The sequence below is a fragment of the Perissodus microlepis genome, chromosome 14, assembly GCF_051167445.1.
Source record: "Perissodus microlepis isolate ML-2025 ecotype Zambia chromosome 14, ASM5116744v1, whole genome shotgun sequence".
Classification (NCBI taxonomy): Eukaryota; Metazoa; Chordata; class Actinopteri; order Cichliformes; family Cichlidae; genus Perissodus; species Perissodus microlepis.
Window position 1 is genome coordinate 7,934,851 of NC_140474.1, and position 17,066 is coordinate 7,951,916.

General features: G+C 37.6%; 1 protein-coding gene across 12 annotated transcripts in view; it reads right to left on the minus strand.

The window, feature by feature from the left end:
• tenm4 (teneurin transmembrane protein 4) overlaps positions 1-17,066 on the minus strand; it is a 146,138-nt gene that overhangs the window by 95,071 nt on the left and 34,001 nt on the right. For all 12 annotated transcript variants that reach the window (XM_084951135.1, XM_084951133.1, XM_084951132.1 and 9 more), the window contains exons 2-3: positions 16,442-16,727; positions 15,517-15,789 (exon numbers count right to left, since the gene is read on the minus strand). In XM_084951135.1, coding sequence (XP_084807261.1) covers positions 15,517-15,789; positions 16,442-16,664 — 496 coding nt within the window. In that variant the 5' untranslated portion in view covers positions 16,665-16,727. The remainder of the gene's footprint in view (positions 1-15,516; positions 15,790-16,441; positions 16,728-17,066) is intronic.

Genomic DNA, 17,066 nt, shown 5'->3' on the forward strand with positions numbered 1-17,066 from the left:
CAAGATGTTATGCCATGAATAAAGCTTTTGTCATATTTTCGGCTGCTGAATTTTATCCTCAGCCATCATCAGAGGGCCTGATCGTGAATATTCTGATTTTCCCTGCTGCTGTAAGTGTTCCAACTGTGTTTAAACGTGGAGGTCAAATCAAAATGGATTTTTTCTGTGTGCACATACATGCAAAGTGCTCATCTCTACATCACAGTGGTTTTGTTCCTTGTCTGCACCTACTTGGCATTTTGCACCAATCTGCTGATGGCGGTTGGTGATGTCAGTGAAGTGCAATTTTCAGCATCTTTTGCACTAATCACAGTAAGGACCTAATCAGAAACATGCAATGGGTGCAGCACAAAGGCTCTGTACTGTTTACATCATTACTTGGTGAAGGAGCACCTTTAAGTTCTCCTCTAAATTTATGTCCAACAAATGCGTATGTTTGCCGCTGTGCTCAACTTTAATTGTACTGTTGCCAATCATCAGTCATCTATGCACAGAGTTTTGTTATTTATTTTGATTTGATTATTATGTGCCAGATTTTGCTTATGAAGGTCCTCCTTTTCTCTTGATTAGCTGTCTTTGGACCCATCTGAAGGCTGCAGGTATGCGTTGCTTCTGCAGTGTCTAATTTGAATGGCACACGGTGAAATGTGATTATGCACACCACCACCGATAGTCTTGATTAAATCTTCCAAAATCAGAAGCAAGCATCTACTTCCGTGTCTACTATACGAAATCTTTACTTACACTTTATGGAGCAAAAATCTAGTGTCTTTGCCAGTGTCTCTGCTACGCAAGAGTGGGTAAAAATAAAGGTACTTCAGCAGTATTAAAGCTTTACTTCTTGAAAAAAAATGACCCACAAGTGTTCGTGCTTTTCAAACTAAGCTATCAAAACAAATTAATACAACAGTGACTGTTGTGAGTTTGCTGAGAAGCATTAAGGATATATTCTCTTCAAAGGAAAACAGCTGGCTTTATAAATAAGCCTATTATGCCAAACCAAATACAAATAATGGTCTATTAATTGAATTTTATTTGCCTACAAGGTGCTTTGGCCACCAAGGTGCTTTAATTGGATAGTTAATAGCCTTTAAATTACCTGAGCATCTGCAATTCCCTTTTCAGCTTTCCAAGTTTTTCCCCCCTCATAACGTCTTGTTGCTTAAAGCCCGAGTGGCCATATTTACTGTGTTAACCATTTAGGATTAAGTTGTCCGGGGAATGTTGTGTGACGCAAGGTCTTTAAAAAGACTGATAAAGAGACGACTCCATTAATAAGGAAGTCTGATTCTTTTTTTCTACTTGGGTGTTATCAAATGTATTCTCATGAACTATATCACATATTTTACTTTATAATGAATTTCGAGAATATGAAAATGTGGCGTTAATATTGCAATTGTGTCACTGACAATCTCAGAGATTCAGCATCTTTGTGACTAAATAATGTAAAATCCTGTAGTGGTCTCTGCACTGTAGCATGATGAACCTCTGCAACACACTGTCACTTTATTTATTACTAACCACATTTCTTTTATATTAAATTGCATTTTGTCCTGTAAACCTTTAATTTGCATATCCTCAAAATGTATCATAGACCATGTTAATTGTTGATATTGCTTAGTAAAAATACAAGCAAAAGCAGGTGGAAATGTTACAAAAGATCAACAAAAAGCAATGTTTAAAAACCAACGCAGTTACAAAAATTTATTTTCTCATTTTTGTATTTCCAAAAATGTATATAATCTTTTAATGACCATATTATCCGTAATTTTTGCTGAATATAAACATTTTACATTTTCTTCTGACAAATATTTGTGAGGATAAGATCAATGGAAACAACAGATTTTGTAATAAGGCATGTAAAAAGTTATCAGGATTAGATTACAAGACTACAAGATGTATCTTGAATACTCATGGGGGTTGTATGTGTGCTCTGGTAATTTAACTAATCGCAGTTCTACAGGCAATACGGCCAACAAGGCAGCTTAATTTTCTCTTGTGCATTATTATTAGAATTCCCAAATTGACATAATTGTGTTCTATGATACTGCTGCAAGCAACAACTAGCCTTTTGATAAAATTAACACTTGAAAAGTGATCTCACTTTAGGAAAAGAAAAAAAGAGAACGAAAAGAAATGTAAACAAAAGCAAATTTGCAGCTTAAGGGGACAGAGTCATAAAAGTAACTCACCAAAAACAAGTGATAAACCGTATTGTAAACATATGTGGTATATTTTTTTAACTGTGATACTACAAAGATCATCAAGCTAATTTACAATACTCAAGATTACACAAAACATGTCTGCTGTGTGACAACAAGACTTTGCTCATTGATTTGGTGCAATTCTATGTGACATCAAGTCCTCCTCCTTACCCCAACTCCACAATAGAACCATAGCCTCGCTTGCAGAGGAAGTGGGAAACAAGCTTTTATGAACCAGCATTGAAAAATTGATAAATATCTCTCTGATGGTGCCATTTACCTGTGAGGAATCAATATCATAATAACGAGAGTGAACCAAATGTATGATTGAAAATAAACTGTAAAAACACATAAATGTCTTTTTTCTTTATAGACGGGGCTAACCATTACTGAGAAAATGGAAATTATACTGTCTTGTAATAAAACAGTATGCCCACAGAAGAAACAATTCCATTTAAGACTTTCCCACTACACTTCTATCAGCACTTTAAGCAAAGCATCCATTACTTACAACAACTGTATGCTCTTAAAAAGACAAATGCTGAATTATAAATGGATGAAAAGAATAAATCCAGAAAACAAGAGAAAAAAATCTCATCATCAATCATTAATGCAAATATTGTAGTAATAGCAGTAAAATGCTAGAAATAGTTAGTGATTTAGATCAAATGGGTAATTTTCATTAGTATATTCACAGGCAATGGGCCTAAGACTAATTTAACATCTTAGGCAGTTTTAATCTATTCATCCGCATGGGGAAGGAGGAGAATCTCTAACTAAGATAAAAAAAAAAAATCAGCAGCATTAACAGACAGCAGAAAATACAGATGCATTCCAGGGTATCACCTAGGAAGATGAACAGGAGGCCAGAGTGTCTTAGATTAGAGATGGCATTTCCTCTCTGGGTTAGAACCACAGACTCTCTCCCCAGTCATCCTCTACCCACATCCCTGCTTGGCTGCTGCCACTCTCTTGCATCCAGTCCACTCTATTTTTCTGTGCTGGAAGGAAAAGAAGAAAACTTGTGTGCCCCGCTATCCAGCTGAAAGACACCATCTGTTCTTACTTTTCTGTGACAAACAGAGAAATTAATCAGACTCGGTATTTAAAACTGAAATCAACTGAAATCTGTTCGAAGAGAAACCCTAAATCCCGCTGAACGGCAAGCTTCAACCTTTTTTGTGTTACCCTTAAGAAATGTTTTGACACCTAGAATAAACGGAGAACACAGTGTGCAGGCCAACTGAACATGCTGAGACAGCTAAGCAGATGCACCGTTTTTTGTTGTTGTGTTTTTTAACTGAGCAAACGTTTTCAAGACTCCTTGGTCTTTAGGCCCAATCCCATTTCCCCCCCTTTTTTTTTTACAATTTACTTTGCTGGTCTTTTGAATCAGTGCTACTTCTGAGGCAGTCTGACATTGCTAAATCCCTCCATACAGCCCCATTTAAGAATCCCCAGGGTTTTCTTTATTCTAGGATGAAAAGTAAAGGTTCCAATCTCCTCACCTCTCACTGTTAACGACATCCTGCAGGCCTGTGATGGCTGTTTTTAAGGATCTCCTGGTCGACACAACTGTTCGCAAGTGACACTGTGACAAGACATCTTCTCTAACTGCACAGAAAAAGTGCAGTAAAAACAGGCTTATAAACGCATCACGCCCATTTGGAGAATCCTCAGCAGAGGATTCCAAACTTCAAAGTTGTGCACATGGTAATCTGCTTTAAATGGATGTTTCGCGGCCTCTATCATAGCTCGATCATCAACTGAGCCGACTTAAACCATGGCTGAAAAAACAATACTAATAGTGGATAATTATCAGCTTTTACTTCGTCTGCACAGGCTGCTCCATTCCCTCTTCCATCGCACAAAGAGGCTGGTGAATAAACACAATGGGATGAATAAATAATGATCCCACAATCCTCTTAAGGTCCCCGAATAGTGAGGGGGGAAAAAGACAAAAGTTTACTTTTGGTGTTTGAGAGCAAGCAGAGCCTGAAATTGTAAGCGACTCATTAGGGCTACATGTGGCTTGCCTCGGGCCTTGCTGAACAAAGATAACACCATCCCCATCCTGCCATTCCTCAGTGCATTCTAGGGCTTGCCTAATAAAATTCTAAAGTATACCCTTAAGAAAAAGCTACATTCCTAATAAAAGACAATAAAGAGCTTAAACACGGCCTCAAAAAACTGAAAACCTTTACATCTTCCAAATTTTCTTCTGGAATCCAAACTGTATAATACAGTAAAATTCTTTACTGAGAGGGACACATTTTACATGATTCCACCAGATGTTGTATATAGCCATCGGAGTAACACGCAGGCTTTCATGAAAGAGAGTACACCTCTGTTAAAACTGATATCCTCCTCTCATCATGCTCTCCAGATAGCTTACATAAAAGCCCACTGTTTTTCATTTCAGACACTTTGTCAGTGTTGAAGAATTGATTTGTGTGTGTGTTCAGCTCCCACTGAGTGCAAGACAGTTCAAAAGGCTATCTAAAATACATGCTGTCAAGCGGCTTATGTTTGTAAGTGCTTATATAATTCATAGCATGATAAAAGTTAAGCCACTAAGAGTCAGCAACATGGTCAGTAAGATTAGTTTATACCACAAGAAGTTAAACAAAGAGTAAAGCAATGTGGGCATAAATGTATTTTGAATTTGAAAACAATTTCGAACTTATATAAGTGTATTCCAACCATCTAAGTACTTCTTATAATTCATCCAAGTATGTAGTTAACAATACTTGGTTGAATGTCAGTTGCAAGAATATTTTGTGCAGACAGAAAACACCTTTTCTAAGGAACAATTGTTCACAGCAAGGAAAACTACTTTTAATGCAAATTTCTTCAAAGGTGATGAAAAGTAAGTGGACTTGGACAACAGCACAAACATCATGATTATTTTTAAATAATTTGTCAATCTAGTAGCAAAAAATTATAAGAATTTCCAATATTTTATATATTCTATTGTTGAACATTGAGTCCTTTGTGTACAATTTTTCGTTTTACGTTTTGACACATTTGTAAGGGTTAAAAAGAATCATTTAAGAATTAAAATAAGACAACATTGAACAGTTTGTTTACCAACAATTATGGTGAATAACTACCAATTACAGACAAATGTTAAATAAGTGCAGTGGACGTCATGAACTTTAAAAAATGGGCCTTTTTATAAGGGATTGCCTCAAGCAAAACACTGGGAAAAAATGAATTAATTAATAATGAAAAACTGGAGAAAAGGAGGGGGATGGAAGCACAAACTGGTCGACGGTAGAGCCAATCTCGGAAGGGTCCCTGGTGGCCCACAACCATCCAACAGCCTCTACAGTAGAATTCCTGCAATGGGGGATGTGGTCCAGGCCCAGCCAGCAGTGGACTTGCAGCAAGCCAACAACAGTCAGGCAGCTGTAAGCAGCCATTAATGAACCTTCCAAAGGTTCATTAATGGAAGCATTTTATGACTTTAACGTCTCAGCTTTGTTTTTGTTTTTTTATTAGTTTTTTTTGTTTGCTTTTTAGAAACGGGTGAAACACTTAGGAAGAATGAACATACAGTAAAAACAATAATTGCTTTATCCCAGTTATCTTGTTCTCATAATTGTTGGAAGATAAAATCCTAATTGAAAATGAAACTGGATTAATTGCCCAGCCCTAGTATAATGTTACCTCAGTAATGTTACCTTGAGACATTTTACTTCATATTAAACATACATTCTGTTACATAAAGGATGTTCTGAGCTAAACCGCAGGATAAGAATGGAGTCCAATAAATATTTAATGGATAAATATGAGCCATAAGCCTAACCTTTTTTCAGTCCTTTGTTTACTGCATTCTGGCTGTTACAGGTTGTATTATTATTCATGAAGCTGTCACTTTCTAGAATAAAATGAGACATTTACGGTTCTATCTTACTTCTATACTTTTCTTGGATGTGTACAGTGTGAAGAAAGCAGAACGTCTAGAAGTCTACTATGTGATAAGAAAAGGTACAATAAAGCTTTATTTATCCGAGATTAGGGAATATTTTTGCTACAGCAGTTAATATAATTTAATAATAATAAAATCAACAGCACTAAGAAAAAGAAAAAGTAGAAGCAAAAAAAATTTAAAATGTCAATAAATGTTTAACTGAATTGTGGCAGTAGAGCTGAAACAGTCTGTCAAAGAAAGTCCGCCGTTGCCAGTCCAGTAAACGGTGAACAGTGTGGTCAGTATTATAAATTGGTATTTATTTTTTTCAGTGACCTCCTCTCGACCACAAATCTTCAAATATGTCCAATTTGTAGCCAATCACAGAGCCAGCTTTCTTGATCAGATTATCCATCTGTTAGTGTCACCAGCTCCGACGCAGTTCCCCAAGCAGACCCCAACAAAGCAGGCTGAGCTCACCACAACAAACTTATAGAAAATCTTTTCCTGCCTCTCACTGTCTTTTAGCAAATGACAAAAGGGGCACACAAGACTTAAAGCTCGACTTAACATTATAACAATGTTAGGAAAATCAAAATATTCTTTTTTGTCCTCGCTTTTCCACTTCACTTTTGCAAAAGCGAACGTAATATTATCGCAGCCATGCAACTGTTGTATGCTATAGAGTCACATAACTAGTGTAGTGTATAAATTTTTATAGTGGCTGTTTATCAGGCAGCTGACTGACAGAAGTCAATTTATTTTCTAGTACCTGATTAAGTTGTTCAACTTGACATTTTGAAAACATACTGCCTCAGGTTGCCATCCATACCTAAGCTAAATGGGAAAATGCGTCTGAACTACACTTACACGGAACAAAATGGTAAAGGCGTTACACTTCCAACCTACTGTAAACAACAGACAGAGCTTAGCTAGTAAGAAACCAGTTTAAATCCTCTAAAAGTGCATCTATGCCAGAATTTGGTAATTCACACACTGCAAGACAGACAGATAGACTGCAGCTCTGGTGCGACCTACTGCAGAAGCTGGCAATTCATACAGTTGTGATAAGACTGGTGTTTCCAGTGTGACAGCAGTACTTTTGGGAAACCTCTGAAGGCAGAAGAAAAAAAAACTGTAAAGCTTATATCCCAAACTATTTTCTTCAAAATTCACAGGCTGTGAAATTTTCACTGTGCCAAGCTATTTTCAATGAGAGATAAATAATCCAGGAAGAACATGAGCTGTCCAGCGCAATGAGTCTTTATGTGTGTGAAAATAATCTTATATTTAAGCATGCTAATCTTATTTTGAATCGCTCTGTATTGACAACTAATTCTACTCACAAAGGACCATCTGAACTCACATCATTCCAGGCTAAGACTTTTAAAAGAAACATAAAATTAAATAGACACGTTTCATCCGCATCCACTGAAACTCTTTCGGCTCTTTTCTTGTGTACTTTTATACATATACGATGAAATATGCATGAGAGTTCAATAAAAAAAAGCATTTGATTTTGCATCTTAAATATAAGAAAGTGTTTTCTACCTTTGGATGATGAAGTGACAGAAACATATTTACATATTCAATTTCCATAGCTGGTGTTTACTGATAAATGTTAGATCAAGTAGGACTAAAAGTTCCATAGCTGAAGTTTTGTCAGAGACCATAAATATCAGAGGTGACTGCTAATGAGAAAATTCTCAGCATGAACATTTAATTATTTTTTTTTTATCTGAGACTGGGGCAACAGCACATTATGATCTCTGCTTCCTCAACCTCAACAACAACCCCTAATTGCTTTCGCAACGATAACCGATCATTCAGAGCTATCTGAAATTTTACTGCAAGGCTTCTAGAAAAGAAAAACATAAAAAGCATCAGATACAAGAGATTTGTAGATGTTTTGTTTTAATGGTATGTTACATATTTATATGATAGCATTGAGTAAGAAACTGTATTTAATACAGGATCCTTGAATCTGGATAGTAACTATTACTCATGCACGTAAAAAGATTCAGAATATTGAATCAGTGCATTGCAGCTTATATTCCATTTTAAGAATGACTGTTCTCTGAAAATAACACAAGCATATAAAATAGGACTCTACATTAAATGGATATTGCTAAAAGAGGGACAGAAATTGTAACACTAGGTTTGGATAATCCTCCAAAGAGGAGGGCTCATCCTCCTCCATGTCGTGCTTTGAGGCCCCTGAGTCTCAGTGGTGGGCCCTGATGTGATGTTGGTTTAGACTGTCAGAGGCACTGGCAGGGAGTGGATAAGCAACCCCACAGATAACAGCTCAAAACTGTCCACAAGGGCCTATAAAACCCACCAAATTAGCCTGCAAATGAGCCAGCAAATATCTCTACTAATCCATGATCTGAGGAGAAACTCTGCCAAAAAAGTAAACAAATAAATAAGTTCATAAGAAATACTGGGGGTGGTGGCTGCTGTGAGCTAGGAAACCACTAGTGATTTCTTTGAAGCATCATTTCGCCTGATATTCTGCCGCTGCGATGCCCGTGACCATTTCAGAACAAGCTTCCATGTTGTGCTCGATGTGGTTGCAGTCAAATTGCAGCAAAAACTCTCCTCTACAGCAAAGGATCACAGCCTCTATCACAGATGCCAAAAGTCAATGATGCCTCAAAATACCATTGTTTGACAACGATTCTGTTGTGTCTGCAGGAAAACCGATACATCTAATAAACTACAATAGGACAGTGTAATTGTTCCTAAGGGTATTTGAAAAATAATATTCTATAAATATGTCACTGGTTTCATTGCTGAGCAAAAAAGATATCTGTTAGAGAGAAACAATCACAGTCTGTATCAATAGTTTATCATAGCCTTACTTTTTCTATCTTAATTCTTTTTTTATTAGCCAATAAGAACCCACTCTTAAAGTGTTTTCTTACACATATGAGAAGTTTTCCCATAGAACAATTATTTTCATCCCACAACAACAGCTAAATAGCATGAATAAAAACAAACAAGATGTAAACAAGATCACTGTCTATATTTTTAAAAAAAGAAATAATATTTTTTTTGTATATAATATAATATATACAATCAGATAGACTGTTTTTTCTGCCTCCAAAATGTGTCTTTGACTTGCACATATGTGTGTGGGTAAATATGATACTTTCTCCCACATTCATGATACAAACCTATCAAACAAACAAAAAAATACTCCCGTAATGTTGTAAGCAAGCACTATGAGTCCAGCCGTGTAATACAGAAAAAACGTGTCCAAATGAAAGGCTGATGTCACTTCACCCCACGGGCTCCAATTTTTTTCAGTTCAAAGTTAAAACACATCTTAAATGTGGAGTGTGCATCAAAGACACTTTCTCATATGATTCAGGGGTGTGTGGCCATTGGCAGCTATCTCTAGGCAGAGCGTACATTTGTAATGTGCTTCCTTATTCTCTGTAACGTTTCAAATTATTTCATTTAGATTTTTTTCATCTTCTCACTTCACCAAATCCTGGATTTTACTTTACGTAGGTCAAATTAAAAAACAACACCCCCCCCCCGAAAAAAAAAAAACAGCACTGGATTTAACAAAAGAAAGTGGACTATTGTTAGGGCTGCGTCTCTGTAACACATACATTTTACAATCACCCTCAAGTGTAGGTGCTTCTTTATGCAATGGAATTGTGGCTTGGGCACAAGAATAATGACAGTGAATAGAAGCGAACAAAAGGCCTTTAAATGCGTGGATACAGGGGACAGGTTGATGTACTCCCCGCTCAAGTTCAAAACTGTGAGAGATTTGCTTTTCAAAGCTCCTCAGCCTTTTGGGCTGTGACGTTTCTACAAGGAACACCTGTCCCTCACACTCAGTCATGCTATGTTCAAAGATTCAGTAACTGAGTATAGCCCTGGAGCTCTTAACCTCAATCTTTCAACAGTTCAAGGTTTCTTCAGTCTTGAACCCTTCAACATTCATCTAAAACCAGGTAGCAAGGGAACAAAATCATTGTCACCGAGGAGTTGGAGAATACTGTGTGAGTTTTGTTTCACAGTTTTTATAATGAATGTATGGATCATCAGTGGATGTCAGTAACAACATCTAAAGCAGACCAAAAAGAACATCTCGGTAGCAAAAACATCATAAGAATGCAGGAGCAGAGTGAATCTAGATAACAGACTGACCACATTTTATCTGCCAACTCACCATCAATAAATGCTGCACTTACCCAAGCTAAACGCATGATCAGCTCAGCAGATTATGTGCTTTGAAGGTATAAATGCTGATCACTGACTCGTGTTATAATCAGAATAAAAAAAGAAAAGACTTAAAAAACACGACCACCGCTCATATTCAGGCCTTATTTTTGCATGCTACCTCAAATCACTAGTTTGTGGAGCAGCCTCTAAAGTGTGTTGTTGTGATAAAGATCATAGGAAAGGGAAGAAAAACTGGGGGAAAAAATGCTTTAGTATTTTGGATAATTATAAGATCAGAATATTCCTCTTCTTTAAAAAATGAACTTTAAATGCTCATTAAGTCCATTCTGTTTTAATGAAATTTCCTGTACACTACACTCAAAAACAAATGAAATCTCGCTGTTGTTGGTTTAAAAGAATCCTCTTTAATTGGATACTGCACAAATAAGGTTGTTTTTTTTGTTTGTTTGTTTTTATAATTGAGTCAGTTGTGTTATTTCAGCAAAATACTGTGTTCTGGCAAGTCAACTTAATGGCTTTTTATTGAGTCAATTCAACAATTGAGAGGAAAGTCCATTCTGTTCATAGTTCACGTGATGTCACAGCGATTTCACGCTGCCGTATTTGATCGGAGCCCATACACTGTGTAAGGTCACAGATCTGTTAAATGGGTATTTACATGTACTGTGATTAAATATACAGAATGGAAGAAGTCATATTTTATAGATTAAGAACAGGTCATACGTGATTAAATTCAACTACCCGTGAAAAGAGAGTATCGGACCATGTATACCATATAGAAAGGGAAAAAAGCATGGAGCATGTGTTACTAAAAAGTAATGGATATAGGAGAGGTAGAGAAATCCTAAAAGTAAAATATATAAACAGGGGTGTGCGGGAGCTAAGTTTAGGTATTCTGTTGCAAGGGGTTGTTAGTGGTGGCACAGAAGCACTTCTGGGTTATTTTAAAGGAGAGAAAAATTGTAAACAGAACCTAAAAATAAAATGTGTAGTATTTGGGTGTGTATATTAGTGCTGCTTTCTAGGATGGGAACTCCCCATACTGCAGATAGCATTTTGGAGGGTGGTACTATTACTAGTACTTGGCAGTAATACACCTTATTGTTGGCTCAAAGAAGAAGTATGGACTAGTGTCTTATTTCAGTGAGATGCTCTAGCTCAAAAATCTGAGGTGCATATTTTTTCCCTTAAAATGTTGTTGGTTTTGGTTATGAAACAGGGGACTGTGGTTCGATATAAGACCATTAATTACTGTAGGACTGAACAGGGTGGTGATGGGATACTGAGGCAGAGCAGTGCAGAGTGTGTGACTGAATCTGTAGAGAACTAGGTGGGTTGCTCTTTGTGCAGAGCAGCGGGGGAACCGTAACTAAACTGAGAACAGTGTGGAGTACAGATCCAAGGAAATAAAGAGTTTTGTGCTCCATGCAACTGTCTTACTTAATTTTAGTTTGCTCTTTTCATCCATCCATCCATCCATTTCCTCAAATGTAACTGTTTTCAATTGGTTCAATGCAAGACTAATCCATAAAAATAAGCTCATTTACTTAAGTTGCTATAATATACTCAAATCATTCATATATAATTTATTGGAATTCAGCAAGTCCACATTTCAGTGAGTTATTTAACACAGCTGCGTGACACAACTTGACACAACTTTTTTTTTTACCCCCGTCCCAAAAATAAATTTATATAATGAAAACCTCTCTTAAGCTCAACAGAAGTGGCATCTGGCATCAGGACTGCTCATTTGTGTTGAAATCTTCTATTTTAAAAGGAAATCAGAAAACTTTATTCGAATTATTATTAGTACTACTAGCATATAATTTTGATTTCACTCAGACACCCCCTCAAGGCAAGTTTCATTTAATAAAAGATTTAAAATCAGAGTGAATCCAGCGATTTCAGGAGTGTGTGGAGACAATACAAACCCCTACTACAAACCCCTACTAGTTGCTTGTGTGCTGCAGGCTATGGAGAGACTTTCACAAGAAGATTTCACCAAAGTATCATGAGGCTTTGCCCTGAAGCAATGCCTACAGTTACCAGGATTTCAGTAATGACCATTAATAATGAAATAAAATAAAATAAAATGAAATAATTAAAATAAAAAATATTGCATATTCTTTATACCGGCATTAAATTTCTGTGAAATGATGTAGCAAAGCGTATCATGAAATTGAACTTTACAGTAACATCAAGGCTCGGCTGCATAGTATATCTCCTCAATCGATACAGACAAGATCTCTCAGGAGGACGGAGAAAGGGAAAGCAAAATCAGTACACAACATAACTAACCACTCACTGGAACTAATTACATTTTGTCCTTTGAAAAATATCAGCATCAGTCACTCAAACATTTTCTATCAACAAGAACTGTGTAGACTTTAGCCACATTATTTTTCTCCACAGGTTATGGAACACATGAATAACAATCCCTCGACAGGCTTTTGCGGCCACCTCCACTGCCGGTTCTCATGGTTACAGAAATGTAATAGCCCAGCCATGACAGTGGGGGAAAGTTGGATTAGAGAGCACATCTGGATAAGCCGTTATTGGGTAAAAACCAAGAACAGCAAGCCTCTCCCAAACCCAGCAGTCTGCCTGGCCCTTCTTGCAGTTTAAACTCTGTAAGATGTGCAATGACTCAGCAGTCGCAGGCTGCTGGAAGCATCCTCAAGGGACTCCCTAGGGACCGGAGGCAGCATGGATAGGATAAACACACATACCGGTACACACTGCATTTAAATGCTATCCAATCCACAGTCGAGCACATGCATGTGCATACAGATGCACGCATATAAATGAGGTTTACAATGAGCACTGGAAATACTTATTTCTCCATTAAGTATCAAATGATAACAATAAAAATTTGCATGTCTGCGACACTACACTTATTTATTGAAACTAATCATGTAATATGTTAAAACGGCAATCAAGATAAAGGCTAATATTACTGTGACATCCCAAATGGAATGAATCAGTGAAGCACGCTATGATAAGGAAAGGTTTTTCTTCAGTGTAAAACTGACAACTGAATCACAGCATCGAGAAAATTGTTCCAAAATTGCTGTCACTTATTTGCATGCATTAAAACTAGGGTCAAGTAAGTCACATGTGAAGAAGGGGGGGACTGCCCAGTGGCTTGAATACATTAAAGCAGAGTAAATGGTTTGTTGATTTAAAGAGATTAAAGCACACACAAGCAGACCTGCTCGATGGATTTTAATTAACTTGCCATATATAAATTGTATGTTATCAGGCATTACTGAATTAAATGCTGAATACAAGTGCTCTTTCTGCTTGGGTGAGTGGAATAAAAAGCTACTTAGAATCCCGATTGGGTCTCACAGACGCATGATGCTGCAGCTTCGGGTGCGCTGAATACATTCCAGCGTACCAACCCCTGAACAGTCAACCAAGAAGAGTCTCTTTAATTATATACAATGCTGGCAAAATCAAGTCCTTTGGCATCTCAGATGATCAAGCAGAGAGATGCCATGTTCTCTCCCTGAGTCATTCGGGCAAATGGATTCCACTTCCAAGAGTCATTTCTGTCAGTTATAATAAGAAGCTAATACATAATGTGACACACTCTGAAATGCAAAACTATTCACAAGGTTCTCTACAAGGCTGTGCAGGGGCAATTAGAATTTTGCCGCTAGGCCCTTGATGAGTTCCTCTTTCTGGGAAGTATCCTGGGAACAGTGTCATAAATCTACCCGTTAATATGCATGATTTAGGTTTGTTTCTAACTATGTATCGTGCTAAACAGACTTTAAACTTTACCATGTAGTACCTCTGTATCACAAAAAGCAAATTAAATCACCGAGTACCTCCAAACTATGAGAGCTTTTTCTTTCAGTTTACACACTGTCCAAAAAAATAGCAGGATGCAACAGAGTTTACTGACAAACAGGCACAGGACTGAGCATCCAAATTTAATCTTCCAAACAGAATTCTGTAATATCACAACTTTACGGCTCTCGCTAATCTGCAATTTAACAAGTAGCTTCAGCGAAACTGTTATTCCCTTCTGGCGTTTTCTTTGTCGCAGGTAAAGTCAGGCTCTGGAATTGTAATACCCCTAAAAACACTTGAAATACTGTAGCATGCACAGATATATGTCTCCCTCCATTCACCTTTGACTCGGCTGACACTCAATAGCACTACTGATATCAGAACTGTAATTTCATTCAGCATTACATGTTTGAACTGGTAACTGACTCCTGAGAAAGACGGGAGCTGATTATACAGGGTCACCTGATGTATCAGAATGCCAATGTATTCTGTGCTCGCTGTAAAGAGCGAACACAGAATACAATACAGTGTGAAATGTATGTAATGAATAACATGATCCTTTGGCCAGTAATGCGCTGCTAATGTTTGTTAACCCTTGTTCCCGATCGCCAGCCATGACAAGTTGGGCCCACCCCCAGAGGTTGACACAATTTTGTTCCTTAGATTAATTAAATATGAGATCCCGGCTGTTTCAATCTGTATCTTTGAGCCTGTTACTGAACACCACCCCAAAGCCCCCCTTTCACCCCAGCCATGATGATGACTGCTCTTTTATCTCATGTCTTCCAGCATACAACGTAGAACACGTGGACATTTAACGAGGCTAAACATTTAATTTTCATTTAAAGAGGTTTATATGTGAGTTTCTGAGCAAACACACAAAGACTTCATGCACTCTGGGACAAAACAGAAGCACCAAGGCAGATCATTGTCCAACAAAGACCAATACAATACAACAGATTCAGCAGAAAGAAAGCAAGAATAAAGCGATCCCTAAACAAAAAGCAGAGGTAATGGCAGGTAATAATTCTGATCGTGCAGAAAACTAATAAGCGCATCTCCTTTTAGAAGTCACATCCTAATTATGCTGGTCTTTGGGCCAATTTCTGATATAATCAAGCAAAAATCTGAAAGGCTTAATGAAACTGTCATGTTTAATTGCAGCTCATCTTGTCTTTGTAAGAAGTCCAGTTGAGCAATGCCAAAAACTATTCAACCTAACATAATAATCATTTAGTCTAAAACTGTGACTTTATTTCACGCTGTTCTTCTTTTCCTGTTAAACATGTTACGTTGTTTACACCGGCGTCAAAATAAACCAAAAAAATTCAGACTCTGCTTTTTGATAAAGAATGGCTGAGAAAAAGTAAAAAGAGAAAAGCTCCTTACCATTTTCTGTGTTCTCATGTTCTGTGTCAGTCAGAGTTAGATTGGAGTTGGCCCTGCTGGAGAGGCACGAGCTGCGGCCTGACTTGGTGTTGCTGCGGCCCCATAATCTGACTGCATGCTCTGGTGACATAATGCCGTCTGTCTCCGTGTCCGCATCTGAGCCCACACTGACTGAATATTCGCGGTGTGCCATCCCCAGGTCAGTCCTGTATGTGGCGACATGCGATGGGAGGGCATCTCCAAAGCCAAGATCTCGAAGGGAAAAGTCTGCCCCTACAGCAAGCCAACAGATAGACATAATTAGCTGCATCACTTAACATAATTAACAGTATTCAGTGCAGGAAAATTACAGCAATTTAATGGCCTGGGCGGAGAAAACACTATAGAGCAAAGGTTTCACTAGCAGTGGTCGTGGAGTTGCAAGTACATGAAGGATTGGGACATTTAACATTTAAAAAAACAAAACATCTTTATATGCTTTCACTATATTCACTTCAGGGTACCTTATCAGAACTATGTCTTGTTACACTGGGGCAAATTGTAACTCAATTCCCTGTTTTACTGTATTTAAATGTTGCCTTTTCTTGCTTTTGCTCTGCTAAAGCAGAACTACAACATCAAGTGACAAGCAAATTTAAATCTACCATCATATTTCATTTAAACTTAGATGATTAATTATGCATTTCAGCGAGCAGGTGAAAGTGTGCATGTCCTCCATGCAGTTTTTAACATTGCCATGGTAAGTTCAATCCATAGCCACCTTACTTAATAGTTGGATGATGCTGCTGAGTGACCTCTACTGCGACTGAATGTAAATTAATAAGAGATTCATCATTAAAAAATGATGATGCATATCACTAATAAACCGCTACTAGCTATACCAAGTGATATTAATGACACTTTCTCGTCTACTATTTTGTCTAACCTTGTCGGTTGAATTCATCCACTTCGTGATGAACCATTTCCTTGACACGGGTCCCGTAAGCCATCCTCGAATCATGGTCGAAGGCTTTTAGTGTTTCACTGGAGCTGTAGGACTTTGCGTTGGGTTTACCGTCCTCGCTGTCTGCTGAGGAGCTAGTGTAACGGCGCTCTGTGTCCTGCCGAGCAGTAAGTGAGCGGTAGGGTCTACGTTCCTTCACTTCCATGGCTGCCTCCACACTACTTCCAAAATCAAATGTGGGTTACAATGCCAGTTTAGTTTGAGAGTTCTGTAGAAGAAGAAGAAAAAGAAAATATTTTAGCCTTTATCATCGACCAAAGTAAAGTTAAGGCATTTAAATGTGTATAAAAGATGTCTAATTCAAACATGCTCATATCATTTCAGGAAGCATAATGGTAGTATGTTAAAAAAAAGCCATTACTGACTATTTTCAAATAAAAATCTCCGTACACCCACATACACACACTTAACCAAGCTACTGCAGAAACATATCAAATGCAAATGCATGCCCCCGAACAGCGCATGCATGGCTCAGCACACACAATGAGAGCCCGGAGAACCACTAGGATTAGATTTCATAAAATATTGCACAACAAATCTTGCACCT